Source organism: Vulpes vulpes, chromosome 16 (assembly GCF_048418805.1).
Source record: "Vulpes vulpes isolate BD-2025 chromosome 16, VulVul3, whole genome shotgun sequence".
NCBI lineage: Eukaryota > Metazoa > Chordata > Mammalia > Carnivora > Canidae > Vulpes > Vulpes vulpes.
Window position 1 is genome coordinate 10457482 of NC_132795.1, and position 20341 is coordinate 10477822.

Below are 20341 nucleotides of genomic sequence, written 5' to 3' on the forward strand. Positions count from 1 at the left end.
GACTCTAGTGTAGCTCATTCATAATAGTGATGGTGCATTAAGTGTAGTGTAATTTGCCCTGCAGACTTCCCATGAGAAGGAACTGTTTTCACCTGATTGTAGACCTGGCACCTGGCCCACTTTCTGGGTGATCTCCCAAGTGTGAACTTACCCCACCCTCCACCCCTCCTTTCCTTCCTGGAGATGCTTGATAGAGGTGGATTACACTGATAATACATACACAAGCCGTGTCAGTTGCACACATGATTTGCATAACTGTGCTGTGCTGATTTCACCCAAGTCCTGATAATGATGCCCATGGTTCCCTTCTGTATGCTTTGCAATAAACACTGGAGAGAGGAGATGGGATTAGTATTCTCATTCCTGACTCTTCAAACACACCCTTAAGGCCCTGCGCATTGAAATATGATCAGGAGGGAAAAACCACTTTCAGTCAAACTAGCTGGTAAGACAATCCATATGATTTCTATCCAGTAAGTAGAACACTTTTCTTTTCCAGACCAATAATCATTATATACACTGCCTTATAGGTCCCTCAGAAATTAATTTTTTTAAATAGCATATATGATCTCCTCTTTTTTTCAAATATCAACCATTATGCTTCTTTAAATTTCAAACACATTTCTAGAAGGAATTATTAAAGAGAAATCTTTCTTCTATAATTATTGCTCATGTGATGTAGTACTTCACTTTGGCACATTCCTTAGATCAGTTTACTGCTGGAACCTTTCCTCCTTATCTTTTTTCTGTTGTTGGGAATTCTAAAGAAATAGGCAAGAATAGTGGAGCTATTTCTCATTCTTCTCAGTTTTCTACAAACATCATCCTCATCACCAAGTTGACTACCACAGTTTTGTACCTTGCATGGATGTTGGTGTGGACAAGTCTGAATTTGTGGCCATTTCACATTTTCTCTTCCATTTCCCTGAGTCTGTGGACCTGGCACTTTTGGAACTCATGGTAGAAATGGAAAGGTAGTGTGCCAACTTCATTATTCAGTGTCCAAAATGGCATATCACACTGTTGTTTTGTTTTGGTTTTTTGAGGCTTTGCTTTGTTTTGTTTTGTTTTGTAAGCTAACCTCCACCCTCTCCTTTTATTTTTCCTACTTGATCTGTGTATGTGAGTCAAAAAAAACCTGTTCATCTACAGCCTGTACTATCTTGCCAAATCTTGTAAGAAAACTCCCAAATAGCAAAAACAAAAAACCAACAATAGGGAAAAAAAAACTTACAAATGAGGTATATAAAAACCAATATCATTCATTGTAATCATATAATAAATATTTAGAATATAATTAAATTTTTATCTGTATCATAAATTCTCTATCAGAGTGATAATGCCTTTAATCTGTACAGAAACATGATAAATATAAAGATAAAAATGAAAGATCCTAAGTTCAGCATCTCAAAGAAGAGATTTTATTCTATTTTGCATCTGCATCCCTTATACTGTATCAAATGAATAAATGGATCTATGGACGCTTTCAGTCAAACATTCCTGCATTAACTCAAAAATTAGTTTAAGATTTGTAGATGTCAGTAGTGGTTATATGTATTTCCTAGTAAATGATAAATGTCAGTCCATTACAAAAATAAAAGGTAGTGGATAATACTTAATGGGCTCTTATCTTGTGACAAACACTATTTTAAGGGCCTTATTTTATAGACAAGGAAAGTCAGATTTATTTATTTATTTATTTATTTTTAAATCTTTTATTATTCTTTATTTATTTACTTATGATAGTCACAGAGAGAGAGAGAGGCAGAGACATAGGCAGAGGGAGAAGCAGGCTCCATGCACCGGGAGCCCGACGTGGGATTCGATCCCGGGTCTCCAGGATCGCACCCTGGGCCAAAGGCAGGCGCCAAACCGCTGCGCCACCCAGGGATCCCCGGAAAGTCAGATTTAAAGAGGGTGAGCATAGCATAACATATAGAGAAATTGAATCATTATGTTGTATACCTGAAACTAATTTTAGCATTGTATGTCAACTGTACTCAAAGACTTTTTTTTAAATAAATGAGAGATGCTACCTAAAATCTCCACAATCTGTAGTTTTAAATGTTACATGTATGGTTCTTTATGTATAGCTTTACCTTATCAAGGTTATTATACTTCTAGCTAATTTCTTTATTCATATTTGCCCTCAATGTATACTATTTGGATTAGATTTTAAACGTACCACACACATACACACATCCATGCACCAAAATACTCAGTATAATAAAACTAAAGGATTATATCATACTGAAATAGAGATTTCCATAAGGTTTGAGGACATGTGGAAACTTAAAGTAAAATAAATCTAAGAGCAGTATAAATTATCTTTGTGAAAGTACTTTTTTTAAAAGACTTTATTTGAATGTGAGCAAGAGAACAAGCAGCGGGGAGGGGCAGAGGGCGAAGAAAAGCAAACTCCCCACCAAGCAGGAAGCCCCATGTGGGGCTTGATCCCAGGACCGCAGGATCAGGACCAGAGCCAAAGGCAGACCCTTAGCCAACTGAGCCACTCTGGCATCCATGAGAGTACTTTTTTTTTAAAATTATGTTCTGATATAGTAAAAATCTTACCATTAAAATCACATAATGCATATTTTACGCAACTTTTACTCAGGAAAAGTTGGAATATAAACTGCTCTGCCGGACCCCAGAGCCTATGATCTTAGCTACCATACTCCTGCTTTCCAATCTATTCTCCATATAGTAGCCAGGATTCTTTAAAAACTCAGTTTAAATCATGTAATTTCCTTGCTTAAAATATTTTAATGGGCTTCCATTGGTTTTTCAATAAAATCAAACTGCTTATCATGGCCATTGGAAGTTCTTCCCACCTCTCCTGTCTGAGCATATGCCACTCTATCCCTCACTCTGTTTTTTGCCACCCTAGGTTCCTTTATTCCTTTCTACTCTTAGGATTTTGCACTGATGATTCTAGAAGTCTCTCCCTTCAGCTCTTTCCCCAATTCTTGGCATGGATGCCTCACTGTCCTTCAGAGATTTGCTTAAATGGCATCTTCTTGGCATGTCCTTGTACAAGAGCCCTACCTAGAGGATCCCTCCTAGTTACTCTCCCTCTTGCTGTCACTGTCTTAAAGTCTTGTAAAGCTTGAATCAGAATCTGCAGTTACCTTGGGTTTTTTGTTCATGCACACGTTGCCTGTCTCTCCCCACTGTCATCTGAATATAAGCTCTGTGAGATCATGGACCTCCTCTGTCTTATTTATTAATGTATCCCCAACTCTTTGAATAGTACTTGGCACATAGTAGATAACAAAAAGCTTTTGTCAATTAATTGAAAAAATAATCTGAAAAAATAATATACATAAATTGAAAGGCAAAATAGCATTTTTATTTGATTTTTGAACAGCCACAGTTTTTTACTAATGGGATTGTGTACCTTGTTGAACCCTGCACAACTTCCCACATCTAGGAAGCAGGTTGAATAGCTCCACTCTCATTTCCTGCTCCACATTTATTTCACGTAGTACATGCTTTAGTTCCTGCAGCTCCTGAAACCTAGCTTCACAAAGATGTGACATCACTGAAAAGACCGTAATGTGATATATTGAAACTGTGAGCAAGTAGTTTGTGTGGTGTCTGAGAGATGTTGAATATTATTACTTCCCTCAAAAATGTAAAATATCTTGTGCTTATCTTGCTTTACAATATCCTTCCCAAGAGTTTGCCTCAGTGTCCCACTAACATTTAAGGATCACAGGCCTAGCACCTTAGAGGATTATTATTTTAATCAGAGTTCTGGTGGAGAGTATAGTCCAAAGGCTCTCTCTCATACACTAGTGGCATGAATATGAATTGGCAAAATCTCTTTTGAGGCAGCAATAGAACAGGGATCAAGAATATTAAAATTGTTTATATAGAGGGCTTATAATAATAAGACAACTAATTCAGACACAGTTTAACTTATGGGTGCTAAAAACTGAAAAAAAATTACCAATTGCACCATATTTTAGTGCTCATCTTTCTTCAGATTAATTTCTAATTCTGTAAGCAGTTGTCAAGTAAAATCAGATATCAAGTTCCCATTTTTTGCATTATAAATATTTATAGGACAGTGGGTGCTTTTAATTTTATTAAAGGAAAATGAATGTGATATATGCATCATACTATTGCTGATTTTATATGTATCGTGACAAATGGTAAATATATTTTCTGTATATAGATGTGGTTTTCTGCATGTTTCTGTATGTGTAAACATACATACATCTATATAAAGAATAAAACATTTACCACATGTATTAGTGCTATTGTAATTTGTTTTATAGGTTTCACTAGGATAACTCTTGAAGTGACATATTTCAAGAAAACATAAGTGAACAAGATTGTGCTATATACCTTCATAACACCCTATGAATTTATGGTAAACATTCCTACTTCAAAATTATTTATGGCTATTTGCTTTGCTCTTCTTTTTGGGTAGGTATGTGGGGGTTTTAGTACAGGGGTAGGTATTTATCTCCAGTTTCTAATAATGAGAGATGGAGAAAATACTAGCAAATGCTAGCAAATTTTTTTCTAATTGAATAGTTGTCAGGATTGTCAAATTTTCTTTACTACATCTTCATTTTTAATTTATTGCTCAGGTCAGTTCAGTAATCTCTGTATCTCTGACAGGTTATACTGATACTTCTCTTTTTGTTAGTATAGGATTTTTGTGAGTGACTGTAGATCAAAGGAGACTATTAACTTTTGAGATAGTTGGGAACACTAATCCTGCTATCTTCTGTCTTAGAATCTTTATTGTGTTATATATTATTATTCATTATAATATGTATTGTAGAATTTTATATATAAGAAACTTCAGTTACCTGAATTGTAACTGGTAACAAAACTTACAAGGTTAGACTTTTTTTTTAATTTAAGGCAATTACATATATAGCTTTTGCTTTCAAATATGATGAAGTATTAGGAACCAGATTTAATCCCTGCCCTGAACAATTAGAATGCAAGACAAAAATATATTAAATGACTTTTAGGCATTGAACAATAGGCACTGCAGGACTAGGATTCCAGAGGGTAGAAAAACAAAGGTGGGGAGTCCTGTGATTATCCGAGCTTACTTCCTTCCTAGAAGCAGTTTCCAAATCATGCTTAGGAATAGGAATCCCAAACAGGGGATCCCTGGGTGGCTCAGTGGTTTAGTGCCTGCCTGTGGCCCAGGGTGTGATCCTGGGGATTCGGGATCGAGTCCCACGTTGGGCTCCCTGCATGGAGCCTGCTTCTCTCTCTGCCTCTCTCTCTCTCTCTCCTCCCCACCATGTCTCTCATGAATAAATAAATAAAATCATTTTTTTTAAAAAAAGAATTTTTTAATTATCTGGAATTTAAAATGCATTTATTTTATTTTGACCTTGTTAGAAAAACATAGTTAAAATACTTTTTAATAAATCTGTTTTTCCAAGGAAAGACCATATAATTAACAAATTCTGCATATAAACACAATCTAATTAATTATTTTAATATTTAAGTTTAAAGCATTTAAAGGCGGGGGAGGATATTGGCCAAATTCATACATCAAATAGCCAGTTAGTCTTGATGAATTGAGGAGACAGATCAGAAACCAAGGAGACGAATGTTCTTAGAATATATAGGAGTATCAAGAGGAAACTTCACAGAAAAAACCCTGGAGTTTCACAGAGGCCACCTGACTCTTTGGTTAAATAGTGATCTACCTATGTCTGTGGTGAAACTACCTGCATCTGGGAAAAGGAAGAAAGCAGAAGGCCAAACAATTCCTGGAGCTCATACAGCAGTGAGAATAATCAATTCTCTTCAGCCAATGTGGAAAGACTTTGTAATAGTCAGGTCACTGAGTAAAATACTCAGAAAGTTTGTCATTTTCATACTGGAGCTAAGTTAGCCATCAGTTTAAAGCATGCTCTGGAGGTGCCTTGAAGCACAGATGCAAACATCAAAAAGGTTGAACTGATTCCAAGTAATGTAATGACATACCAGAATAAGTAAACCACAGTTTAAAGTAATGCAACAAAATTAGAACCCACTAATATAAAATTCACAATATCCAGAATACCACTAAAAAATTAACAGATATGCATAGAAGGCAGAAAATATTACCCATAATCAGTAGAAAAATCAATCAATAGAAATACCCAGAAATGCCCTAATGGTGAAATTAGCAGACAGGTTGATAAAATAGCTATTATAAGTATACTCCACATGTTCAAGAATATAAAAGAAAATGAGATTATAATGAGACTAGAAGTAGTACTAGAGGAAAATGCATAGCATAAAGTGTTTATATTAAAAAAAGAAGGCCTCAAACCAATTAACTGAGCTTCTTTAAGATATCACAAAAGAAGAGCAAATTAAACCTAGAGAATGTAAAAGAAGGAAATAATTATAAGGGCAGAGATTAATGAAAGAGAAAACAAGAAAATGATACAGAAAAATCAATGACATCAAAGGCTGATTTTGTGAAAAGATCAATAAACAGATAAACCTCTAGCCAATATCAATCAGTACAAAAACACAACACTAATTTAACAATATCAGAAATGAAAATAGAATGTCATTTAAACTCCTATAGCCATTGGAAGTACAATATAGGTATGTTATGAACAAGTTTATGTCAATAAATTCAAGTGCATGAAATAAATTCCTTGAAACACAGAAATTATCTAAGGTCACACTCAAAAAGAAATACTGTGATAGCCTTATATTTATCCTAGAAATTGAAATCATAGTTAAAAACCTACCCACAAAGAAAACTCCAGATTACTTCACTTGTGAATTCTGTCAAATATTCAAGGAAGAAGTAATTTAAGAAAACATTAGGGAACAAATTCTTCCAGAGAATCAAAGGGGGGGGGAATAATGCTTCCAAACAGAGTATGAGTTCAGCATTACCTGATACCAAAACCAAAGGAATTGTAATACGAGAAAACTGTATAGCCATATCCCTCATGAACACAGAAACAGAAATCCTTAACAAAATTTTAGCAAACAGAATCCAGAAATAAATAGAAAAGGAAAACACATCATGGACCAGTGGGGGTTTATCCCAAAAATTCAAAGTTGCTTTGACATTGGAAAAAATATCAGTGTAATTCCCCATGTTAACAGACCAAAAATAAAGAGAAGAAGAAGAAAACATAATTGTCTTCATAGATGTAGAAAAAAGTATTTGACAAGTTCAGTATTTATTAATGATAAAAAGTTCTCAGCAATAAAACAGAAAGAACTTTCTCAATATGGTAAAAGCCATTTTTGAAAAACTTTGAGCTAACAGTATACTGCTAATAAATGAATGAAAGTTTACCCTTTAGAGTAGGAACAGGGCAAGAATATCCTCTCCACTTCTGTTCAACATTGTACTAGGAGTCTTGTCAATTCAGCGTGGCAACACAACGAAATAAGAGACATACAAATTTCATTGGAGTAAGTAAGGCTGGGCAGCCTGGGTGGCTCAGCAGTTTGGCGCCGCCTTCAGCACAGGGCATGATCCTGGAGACCCGGGATTGAGTCCCATGTCGGGCTCCCTGCATGGAGCCTGCTTCTCCCTCTGCCTTTGTCTTTGCCTCTCTCAGTGTCTCTCATGAATAAATAAATAAATAAAATCTTAATAAAAAAAAAGAATAAGTAAGGCTATATTTTGTTTTAGATTATATAATTACCTATATAGGAAAAGCAAGGAACTGACACCACCTCCCAAAATTAAAACTTGAGTGATTTCATTAAGATTGCAAGAAGCAACATCAGTAAAAAGAAATCAAGCATTTCTATATGCTTACAATGGACAATTGGAGACTGAAATTTCAAAAGCATCATCATTTATTAGAGCATCCAAAATACGTGAATTACATAGAGATAAATTTATCTAATTTTGTGCAAGAAAAAATAAAAAAATACCATCACTGAGAGAAACTAAAGACCTAAATAAACAGCAAGATGTATTATGACTATGGTTTAAATGATTCAATACTGTTAATAGTTAATTCTCTGGAAATTAAGACTATCAGTGTAATACAATCCCAATAAATATCCCAGCAGGCTTTTTTGTAGAAATTAACAAACTGATTATAATATTTGTTTGGAAATATGGAAGATCAAAAATAGCCAAAATAATTTTGAAAAAGCATGGGGAACCTGGGTGGTTTAGTCGGTTAAGCATCTGACTCTTGATTTCAGTTAGGTCATGATCTCAGGCTTGTGAGATCAAGTTCCGCATCACCCTGTGGAGCCTGCTTAAGATTCTCTATCTCCCTCTACTTGTCCTGCCCTTCTCCTTCTGTTAAAAGAAAAAAGAAAAGGAAAAACAAAAGATATATGACTTATACTACCTGATTTGAAGACTAACTGTATTAATAGTATCTATTCTTTTAGTTTTTGGCTAGGCTAAAAGAGAGATCAATGGAATAGAGCAGAGAATCCAAAAATATACTCAAAACACATGATCAGGGCAGCCCGTGGCTCCACAATTTAGCGCTGTCTTCAGCCCAGGGTCTGATCCTGGAGACCCAGGATCGAGTTCCACGTCGGGCTCCCTGCATGGAGCCTGCTTCTCCCTCTGCCCGTGTCTCTGCCTCTCTCTCTCTCTCTCACCCTCTCTCTCTCTGTGTCTCTCATGAATAAATAAATAAAATCTTAAAAAAAATACATGATCAATTGATTTTTAAAAGGTACCAAGATAATTTATGGAGGAAAGATAGTATTTTCTATAAATTGGATATCCATATTTTAAAAAAAGAATGGTTATTACTCAGCCATTAGAAACGACAAATACCCACCATTTGCTTCAACGTGGATAGAACTGCAGGGTATTATGCTGAGTGAAATAAGTCAATCGGAGAAGGACAAACATTATATGGTCTCATTCATTTGGGGAATATAAAAAATAGTGAAAGGGAATAAAGGGGAAAGGAGAAAAAAAATAAGTGGGAAATATCAGAAAGGGAGACAGAACATGAAAGACTCCTAACTCTGGGAAACGAACTAGGGGTGGTGGAAGGGGAGGTGGGTGGCAGGCACTGAGGTGGGCACTTGACGGGATGAGCACTGGGTGTTATTCTGTATGTTGACAAATTGAACACCAATAAAAAAAATTTATTAAAAAATAAGTACATAAAATTAGAAGCTTTGAAGAAAAAAAAAGAATGGTATAGGCTTTACCTTGCATATATACACAAAGTAAGTTGAAATGAGTAATAGACCTAAGTGTAAGATTTAAAATACAATTACTAGAATAAAACAAAAGAGAAAATTATTGCAATATCTGGTTAGTCAAAGATCTTTTAGATCAAAAAAATAGCATAGAAGAAAATATTGAAATTGTACTTCAGAATTAAAAAACTTTTCATAAGAAACTCAAATAAAAAGCAAGCCACATATCAGAGAAAATATTTGCAAAACATTATCTGATAAAAATCTTGTATCCAGAATATGTAAAGAACTCTTGCAACTTGATAATAAAATCACAGATAACACAATAAAAAAAATAGGCAAAAGAGTTGAACAGATACTTCAAATAAAATTTGAAGAAAAAAAAACACATACATGGCAAGGAAGCACACGAAAATATTAGTCTCACGAGACAATAGAAAAAACACAAAAGCACCATGAAATATCAGTATCACTACTTAATACTAGGGTGGGTAAAATGAAAGACTGGACAACATTGTGTTGGCATGCATGTGGGGTTGTTACAACTACTATGTTGCTAGTGGAAATGCACAGTGATATAGCCATTTTGGAAAAACAGTTAAATGATTTCTTATAAAGTTAATCAGATACTTAACCATATGACCCAGCAATCCCACTTCTAGACATTTAACCAGGAGAAATGAAAATTTTTATCTGCACAAAGACTTGCCTGTAAGTGTCTGTAGAAGCTTCATAAATAATAGTCATAATAATAGCCATAAACTAGAAACAACCCTAAAACTAGTGACTAGATTAACTGTGGTACATTTATACAATGAAGTACTGCTCAGCAATAAGAAGTAATAAACTACCAACATGTAACAGCACAACTGAATCTCCAAATCATCATGCTGAATGAAAGAAGCCAGACGCAAAAAAGACTGCATGATTCGGTTTATGTGGAATCCTAAGAAAAAGGCAAAACAGTAGTGACAGATCAGGGGTTGCAAAGGGATTTAGTGCAGAGGAGCAAGATGAAATTTTTAGGGTGATGGACATGTTCTGTATTTAAATATGGCCATGGTTACACAGCCGTATATACTTTTAAACTCCTTGAATTGTATACTTAAAGTGGGTGGATTTTATTTTATGTAAGTAATACCTCAGTAAAGCTGAGTTTTAAAAATAAAAATCTACATACATTATAACTCAGAATTTAGGAGTAACAAATATTTGTGAGGAAATAGTAGCTTAAAAGAGCCAGTGTAAAACTGTTAGCATGTGATTGAGTCCTGCTTTATCAAGTCAGGAAAGTGGTAACTCACAATACAATTGTCTTCTCTCCACCTCTCTGTCTTTCCTCCAAGACTTCTCAAAGTTATAGCTGGGGGGAGGGGGTGACTTAATGACTTTTAGCTGCTGACAGCATATTCCTTTTGGCACATTGTGATGCTGTGGAAATTGGGAAAGATAGATTCCCACAGTCAGTGCCCTGGCAAAACACTTACTTTTTATTAGTGGATATGATTAATTTCCTTGCTGTTTTTTCTAACGTAAAATAGCATCATAGAGCACTCTAAAAAGCAGCACAATTTGCACTTTGAGAAAAATGGGTCAGTATAACTATTTTTCGTTGAATTTTAGAATTCAGACACAGGTCAGTTTGAAGGAGAATTGATGCAAAGTTTACTATAACTGTATCACTGTCCTCAAAATATGTAGTCAACATACAGGAGTAAACTTCCATGTTTCTATATTTCTTTTTTTGTGTTACTACCAGTAATAAAAAATGATGCTTCTTGCAAGGGTGTTTAGATCTTAATCTGGAAATTTCTTATAGAGCAAAGTTAATTTCAACTCCTTTGATAATACAATTAAGATCAATATAGTAAGGTTAAGAAAAATACTCTTCACCTTAAAAGAAATTTCAGTTCAATTCCAGATTTAGAGAACATGATGATTTATGATTTTCTATAGAACCACTGTTTCCAACTTATGTAAGTAACTACTTGGAAAGTTTGTTAAACATGCAGACCTCGAGTAACACTCCTAAAAATTCTAGGTCCAGCATGGTACCCAAGAATCTCTACTTTTAACAAACATGGCAGGGAATTCTGACATGGGTAGGCTGCAGTTCACATTTTGAGATCCACTGGAAACGGTTAAGCTGCAGTGTTTTTAAATAAGTAGGGAATTTTATGTTAGAATAGTTAAATAACAATAGAAAAGAGGAGATATGCAGTTTTACTTTCCACAAATTTCCTGTCTTACTAATGTGTGATTACTTTTTTTGGTGGCTAAGTTTTCCTAATATATTATGCCCTTTTTCTATTAAAATGGAGAGTTACGATACATCCTTACAGAACGATACCATACCAACAAAAGTGATTGCATATTGCTATTTAAACATGATGAAATTAAACACTACATCTGTCTCTACTCCTTCTTAAAACTCCACTAAAATCACAGTAGACATTTATAGAGGTTTATGATCATGAGATCAAAGTCACTGGGAAAGGATAGAATAGCAGCCAAGAGGACAATGGAAAGCAGATAGAGGGAGGGGTGGTAACAGACAGGAAGACAAGAATGAAATCTTTAGTGATTATAGAGGGGAATAAGGGATGAGTAGCAAGCTAATGGCACCAGAGAATCCTGAGAAGTAGAAGAAACAGGACTGTTGAAGTCAGGGATGGAGCTTTGCACTAAATGTAAAGGTATTTCAAAATCTGCACACAAAACTATTAGACCACAGAGCTACTCTCATTAGACTGTAGCTACACTACAGCCAGCCCAACTAATCCTCCCCTTCCCCCTTAGAGGAAAATAAATGTTTATTCCTTGGAGAAATTGAATTGGAAACATTCAGGCTTAGAGACTCCAGGGAAAGGAAAAGATAAGGAGAAACAAAGGATTTCAAGCAAGGAGATTATGTAAAAGACCACAATCGAACATTTAGATTTGTGGCCCCATTCCTTTCCTTCTAGAATACAGATATCCAGCTTATATCACCCTTGGGCTTGGAAATTGGAGGCATCTTCTCTAAGGAAATTGAAAGAGAAGACATGGGGGTCTAACAATAAAGAGACCACTCTGCAATAGTTCACAAACCTCCCCTATGTTTCCTGAATTCCAGTTAGCTTTTTAGTGCCTCACTGTTCAATATGAATGAATAATAGATATTCAGGCACATTTAAGAAACTCCTCTAATACAGAGAATAGTACAGAAAGAAAAAAGCTCAGAGAAAAGAGACAATATAAACAGGGAAGAGAATTTTAAAAGATAAAAGGCTCAGAGAGGTAAGTTTTGTGCCCAAGAAAAAAACAGAAAAATTATACTTTTTAAAAAAGAAGAAAACAGGAAAGAGCTCTTAGAAATTAAAATGCATGATAACCAGAAAACATTTAGCAGAAATACTCAAAGAAAAAGATTAATTTTTTAAAGTCAAAAGTATAAAAGGGTAGTCAATATGAGGGGAAAAAGATGAGAAATTTAAAGGACCACTCCAGAAGTTCTAACATCAAACTAATAGAAATTCCAAAAAGAGAACAGAGAAATAGATTATGATTAGATGAGTGTGTGTGTGTGTGTGTAGACTGTGTATTTCAGAAGAAACAGTGTATAAAGTGACAATTTTATAACAAAATGTGTCTTTGCATGTACAGAAAAAATACAAGAGGATAAAAATGTTAAAGACAGTTATCTCTAAACGGTGTAATTATGAATAATTTTTTGGTGAATTTTCATATTTTTTATTGCTTTGAAAACTGGAAATTTAGTGAAATTTAAGGAAAACCGGTGAGAGAAAAATATTTTAAAAGTTAGGAAATGAGATTATTAATGAAACCCAACCTATTCTTTCTGTGAACAAATTACCGTACTAAACTTGTTGCAGGTTATAAAAATATACAAGACATTGCTCCAGTTTCTTAAGAAGGTCACAGTCTAACATGGGAGATCAAAACGAATGTATAAATAGCCATAAATATAAGATAGAATGTTATGTTTTCTAGGTGTGGAGCCAATACAGTCATGATTCTTTAATGGGAAAGATCACTTTTAGAAGGTTATTTGGGAATGGAAGGATGACTAGGATTTCAGGAAGCCCACATTGTTTAAAGCCATTCAAGAAAGAACTGAGACTCAAGTGTAAAAGTTTAAGGTGATTTTAGCCAGATCCTGGGATAGAAGATGGATGTAGACTTTGGGACCAGTTAGGAAAGGGTACTGAATGCCAGGTAAAGGGATTTGGACTTTGTTCGATAGAAATGAAGAGTCAGTAAAGGTTTTTAAGGAGGGAACCAAATAATTACACAAGAGAATACCTAGTTTGAAGTCTCTTATGCTAGCCCAGGCTAGTAATAATGAAGAACTGAACTTGCATATTGGTTGTGGGATTGAGAAGTAAGGATAAACTTAGAAACACTGAAGGAATATATAGAATTTAGCAACTTTTTGGATGTGGGAAAAGAGGGAGGCAACAAAAAGGACTGCCTTGTTGTGAGTCTGCATTATTAAAACAGTGGTAACAGTAGCACAAAAGAACAGTCAGAATAAAGAAGTAGCTTTATGGAGAAGAGAATTTTGAATATGCTGAATTTTAGATTTCAGAGGAATATGCATGAGGCACTACTCAAAAAGGCATTTGAAAGTATGAGTGTGAAGTGCAATCACTCAGCAAATACGTATGGAGTATCTCCTGTGTTTAATAACCACCAAAGCACAATCAGTTCAAAATTGAGTAAAACATGACCTCTGTTCTTAGGACAAAGCTCATTTTTTGGGAACTGGGGAGATGAATAGATATCATATGAATAATTGCAATGAAATTATCGTAAGTAATGCATCAACACAGTATGGACAGAGTACTGTGAGAAAACAGGGAAAAGCTCCATCTTTGGGTTCACCAAGATCAGTCTAACAGATTTAAATGACTAGTAGCAGCTTACAAACATGGGAAACTATTCCAGGCATGATTTGGACATTTCACAGAAATGAGGGCTTAATCTAGAGGAAATAAGAGGGAGACTATTATAGTGAGAACAAAATCAGAAGTTACGTATCTATTTGCCAGGTAGGAAGAGGTTGAGAAGCCAGTGAAGGGCAACACAGAATCTGATCCCGGAGGCTAAAGCAAGACAATCAAGACACATCAAAGTTTGAAAGTGGCCATGAAATTAGGGCACTTTAGAGCCAAATGTCCACTGGATTTACTGATTCAGAGGCTACTGATGACTTTATAAAAATGTCTCAGTAATATTAGAATGAAGGTGTTTCAGATGATAAGAATGCAATAATATTTATAAAAATAGATGCAAAATAATGGTACATATATATTAACTCATGGATTATAAATATTACACAAATAATCACATGTAGGGAGTAAATGTAAACAATATTTTTGTGAACTCAATTTTTAAGAAATATCAAACAACTGACACGAAATGGTCTTGTGGGGCTTGTAGAACCATTGGATCTGGCAAGGATGTTGCTGATGTTTGAAAATAATTTTCAAAAGAGTAGTAAGGGAATGATCTAGACTTTGAAGGAGTTGAGTACATGAAAACAAATGTTAAGGATGACAGCAGTTACCGGAAATCCTGAAACACTGCTCTCTTCCACCCTACCCCCCACTATCTGATTCACTTACTTTTCCTTCAGTTATTAGAGGAAGTGTTCCTACCTCAAGGAGACCTTCCTGTCCAACCTTCTCAAACTAAATTGGGTTCCCCATGTTATGCTAACAGACCATTCTTTTGCTGTATAGGATCTACCATAATTTGTAATATATTGCTTACGTATTTGTTAAATATCCATCTTCCTCACCAGACTACCAGTTGCATGAGGATAGAACCATGAGAATGTGTTCTCCACTTTACATTCCAGCCTCATCACAGTGTTGTTGGTACCTCATAGGCTGTAGGTACCTCATAGGCTTTTAACAAATATGTATTGGATGAGAGAGGCAGAAGGGTAAAGTGGAGCATTCCCAAAGTCCGTGCCTTGAAGATAACACAGTTCCACGATATCAAAGTCCATCATATGTTGCCTACTATGTGGATTGCTGTAGTGGAACACAGATCAAGATTTGGAAAAAGTGAGGTTATACTTATAGAACAATTTGCTCAAATTGGGATGAAGAGGAAAGAGTGATATTTTAAAACAGATGTCAAAATGGGAGAAGCTAAAGTAGTAAAGCTTTAGGAACGACAGACTTTAAAAATGAGGCTAGTAAAAAAAAAGAAAAAAGTTTTGAAAACAGTAAAAAGTATACAGTCTTTTCTTCCTTGGTGGGTGAGTTAGAAGTTTATTAATGGCTGTGTGCCAGGGGGGGTGTGGAAGAGAACTGTTTAAATCAACTTCAGAAGGTATCAGGTTTATATAAATAAGGGGAAGGAAGCATAGGATGATACGTTTGTAGTAAAACAGGTATCCAAGACACAGCGCAACAGGACTGATAAAAAGGAAGACAGAGAGGAAGAAACAAGTTTTAAAGTGGGCTACAGACCACAGTTTATGTGCTTGTTAGTAAGTAGACCTGTTTAGTGCAAATTCACTTACTTATAGAGAAGTAGCACTAAAAACCTCACATTAAGTAACAGTGATGGCAAACAAAAGCTTTTTGTGATATGTAATGCCATATCTTAAAATGCAATTACATGTAAATATATTTACACTATTTACATGAAATGTTTTTGACTAAAAGTATTTTCGTAAAAAAAAAGTATTTTCGTGTAATTTTTAATGTTCTCACATAGCAATAAAGATTCTTCACAATAGACAGAGATTCCTTGGTTCAATATATAGAAATTCTTGGTTCTGAAAAAAAAATAGAACTTTGCCTATTTTTAGAAATGACTAATCCTGCCTTAGCTTTTATTTAAGGCTGTTTACAAAAATCATGATCATGAATAACTGGGCTTATGTATACGTCAAATACAATTTAAAGATTTGGTGGGGTTTTTGTTGTTTTTAATCAGTATAGCAAAATTTCTATCCAGCTCTGAATACCTTGCCTTGTTACAGTATTTCAGTTCCGCCTGCAACCAGTGTCATAGCTTGGAGTTTGTAAGGTGACTAGAGTTAGGGATACGATCTTTGACTATGAAAAAGAGTGGTCTGTTTGTCCTCTGAGCAAAACAAAGTGATTCCTATGTCAGATGAGGGCCACTGACCTGATTCACACTGTGCTTTGCTACTGAGAGCTTCGGCAAGGACCAGCTGGGGTCTTGTGTTTTTTCTGTATTCATTCAAAACTAAGAATCAGAGTGCCCTGTGATATCCTTGTGAATTGTCATACAGTAAAACATGTCTCTTTCCATACGTGGGTTTTTCTTCAATCGTTTTCTAAAGTTTTATTTAATGTGAGCATTGAAGTATTTTACCAGGTATACTGAGATAGGGCTCTCTGGCTACTAGGAAATAATTCATTTCCTGGATGTGAAAGACATTAGAAAAAAAAAGAAAAAAGAAAATGTTACTATCATTATATAACTACATATGTTAGGATTTCAGTGGTTATTGTTAATAATCCTGACTCAAAGCACCTAGTAGGTTAATTCTTGGTAATACAAGAACAGTGCTGATGTTGGAGAACACAGTTATCGGCTACAAAGTTTTGCATGTGTGAATAATTATTACCAAGGTGGAAAGAAAAGAGAAACTCTGCTTTTATCAGTACTTTTTCTCATCACTTGAATTCTTTTTAGTGTCCTTGGTACCGTGCCATGAATAATCTTTTCATTAAACAATGACATTCCATTTGTTGCATTTCAGTTTTCTTCAGTTAAAAATTCTCTGTCCTTAACCCCCCAAAAAAACATTAAAAAAAAATTCTCACCATGTATCTAGGACACTCCTGATTTGTCTTTTGAGTCAAAGCTGAGAAAATTGTGTAAGAGCAAATGTTAGTGTTAGAAGTCAGATAATTTGGAGACTGATCATCAGCCCCTCAAGATCGAGGATACAGTCAGAGCATGAATTTGATTCAGTGTTTCCTCTGTCACCAAAGGTACGACCTGCCTTATCTCCTTGCTGTCTTTTTAGTCTTTGGTAGAAATTTATTAGCTTTTCTCGCCTAAATCAGAGTGTGGAGGAGGAAGAGATTTGAGTCTGAAAAGCATATAAATGCTTCCTCCACACTACCAAAAGTCAGATGTTAAATTTGCTCTGGATGAGACTGACGGCACACTAACCTGGAGCTCTCTTCGCAGTGGGTAAACCTCACAAGTGCAACTACTGTGGACGAAGCTACAAGCAGCGCAGTTCACTGGAGGAGCACAAGGAACGCTGCCACAACTATCTCCAGAATGTCAGCATGGAGGCTGCTGGGCAGGTCATGAGTCACCATGGTGGGTACAAGTGCCGTTCACCATTTTCATTCCCCCTCACTGTTTTTGTCGTTATCTATGGGTTAAACAGTTCTCTCTACCCTTAAACATGAAGATAAAATCTTACTCTTTTTAAAAACAATTTCAGATTATGTTAACTTTGCATGGGATTATCTTCTTCAGCACTTGAAGTGAGTTGAGCTTTGCGACCCTTGGCAAACAAGCTGTACTGGGTTTTTGTGAAATTCCAAATTATTTCTGATAACATGTCTTTGAATTAACACGATAATGACAGCCAACCTTGAATACACCAAAGGAAGATAGTATTTATTCTTCTCTTTCATTGGCTGCCCCAAACAGAAATGATTTGGAATGTCTATAGAGTTCCTAAAAGAGCTGGTTGTGTATTTTCATTTCTCTTAGGTAAATGATCAGTGATATAATTGATATGATTAGAAATTTCCCTAATCTGTTCTGTGATTTATCTTGGAAATTACTCATTTTGCTTTCTACGAGTATAGGGAAGAGCCTAGACTAAAATTAGGCACCACTTCCCTCCACAAAAATCAAAACCCAAGCAAAACATCCTCATCTCCGCAATAAACAATATCAGGTAGGAAAGTAGTTTCTAAGATTTAGCAATTAACAACTCTATATTACTAAAAAATTAATGTCGGTAAATCAGCTTTAAAACGGAAAGTTATGATTTTGAGTTCTTTACATTTGGAGCATCTGTCTTGTCCTACTAATTATATTTTTACACTGAGTAATTTTATCATTCATAGAAGTATATACAAAAATCTTAACTTACTGTTGCATTTATATCTTTTATTTTAAAAAGACTTAGCCAATATCTAATAGTATAATTGGAGAATGCTGTAGTCATTTTCAAAATATAAATATCTATTTAGCAACTTATAGACAACTCAAGAATTACTTGTGGGTTTTGTTTTATGTACTACATCCTGTGGAACTGTGCTTATTGGACAGCAAGTGATTATTTGTTGCTGAATTGGGGATTTAATTTAAATTTACATATTTTGTTACCCTGAATAATTGAAGCTTTTTTCCTTGGGGATAGTTTATATAATCTAAAGAATTTTTTAATTCGATTTGTTGTTGTGAATGAGTCCATATATTTTTATATTATTATTAACTAACATTTTTAAAAACTGTCTCTGTTTTATGTCTTAGTAAATTTGATATTGCAAGCTTGCATTACCTGGGCCTCTGAGGGTAGCATAGGAGCCCAGAGCAGGGAATTTAAAATGATGGGTCTAGGAGTCCAGCACACCTGGCTTGGCCGAGTGGTGGCTGTGTCACAGACTTAGTGTGAGAATTAAATATGATTGGATGTGCAGTAAATACCCAATATTACATTTCAGGGCATTAAATACTAAGAAATGTTAAATGTCCTATGCCCTATAAGGTTATATTACCAGCATTAACTTAGACATTTGAGGTTTCATTTGCCTACCATTTCTGTTTAAATTATTGTTTTTCGAGGTGGCTTGAGGCAGGGTAACTGAGGGAGGCTCGAGGGCATGCCAAAATGTTAAAGACACCTTGTGGTACTACTATTAGTTTTTCTATATAATGTTCTCTCCTTACAGTTTTGACATTTGATTGGATTATTAATTTTATTAATTCCTTTTCCATGGAGTCTTTTATGGGACTCTGTTGCACACACATCTGAATAAGAAATAGAGTCTCTTCTAAAAGACTTCATGTTGTTAGCATTTAACTATATGTTGGCAAATTAACCAGTTATAGAATAAGTGTTGACAAAAAATTAAGCAGGTTTATTTTGGGGGAAAATACTTCTAGACAACCATAACATCGACCCTCATTTCCCAGATTGCCTGCCCTTAATAATCAAAAGCCCTTTTTACAAGTTGCTCTGAAACTGGAACAGAATGGAGAAAGTGTGTAAGACACTCAGGTACTGGATAGAGCAGGGTGCAATGTCAAAGACAGGTGTATGGGGAGGGTGGGAGGAGGAGATAGGTTCTGATATCATTTGTAGACCCAAATAATTGTTCTTCAATATTGGATATAGTTTTAAACCACATAGGCTTATATTTATTCCATTTCATGCTTTAATTCTTCTAGGCATGTTATAATAATAATGTGAGATTATCCTTTATCTCCTTTTCCTTCCATTAACATTCTTAATGCAGAATTGAATGTATGAAACAGGAATTGATAAATGCCCTAAGAGGGGAAAAACTGGGCAAAATGCTCCTAGAGTTTATCATTAACCTTTTCTCACATACATACCTTGGCATGTGTCTCCTTTTAAAGACAGCCATAGTGAAATTCATATTTATTTCCTTTCCTCTCTTACTATCCTACTCTATCTTGCCTATTTTTCTTAGCTTTCTTTTAGTGGTAGAGGGTAGGGGTTGCCATCATTGTGGTTGCCATTAGCTTTTTGCAATTATTATTCCTTTTTTGTTCATATCTGACATAGTTATGTCTCCTAGCCTCTCTTTCCTAAAGCATGTTCTTCCCCATGTGGCTCTTCTAGAGAAGGGAATGTCTGAAGTCAAAGAGGTATTCTTTTGCTTCATTCAGAGAACAGGTATGGAGGGTTTGCTATGTGCCAATTTCTACGAAACATTCTGGGCATATAAAGATAAATGGACACAATTTCTTTCTTACATTTATGGTCTAGTAAGGAATGTGTACTTTAAAGATGAATAAAATGAAGCAAATGCTCTAATAAAGACATATACACACTTCTCCAGGAGCATAAATGCAGAGCTGACCTAACTCTGTCTAGAAAAATCAAGGAAAGCTTTTTACACATGAAGTGTTTGATTCGTACATGGAGTTGAGGAAAATTGCACAAATTAGATTCACAGAAAATGTATGTTCCAGGCAGAGC

At 35.1% G+C, this 20341-nt stretch overlaps 1 protein-coding gene across 11 annotated transcripts in view; it reads left to right on the forward strand.

The window, feature by feature from the left end:
• IKZF2 (IKAROS family zinc finger 2) overlaps nucleotides 1-20341 on the forward strand; it is a 150787-nt gene that overhangs the window by 114737 nt on the left and 15709 nt on the right. For all 11 annotated transcript variants that reach the window (XM_072742650.1, XM_072742654.1, XM_072742651.1 and 8 more), the window contains one exon: nucleotides 17335-17472. In XM_072742650.1, coding sequence (XP_072598751.1) covers nucleotides 17335-17472 — 138 coding nt within the window. The remainder of the gene's footprint in view (nucleotides 1-17334; nucleotides 17473-20341) is intronic.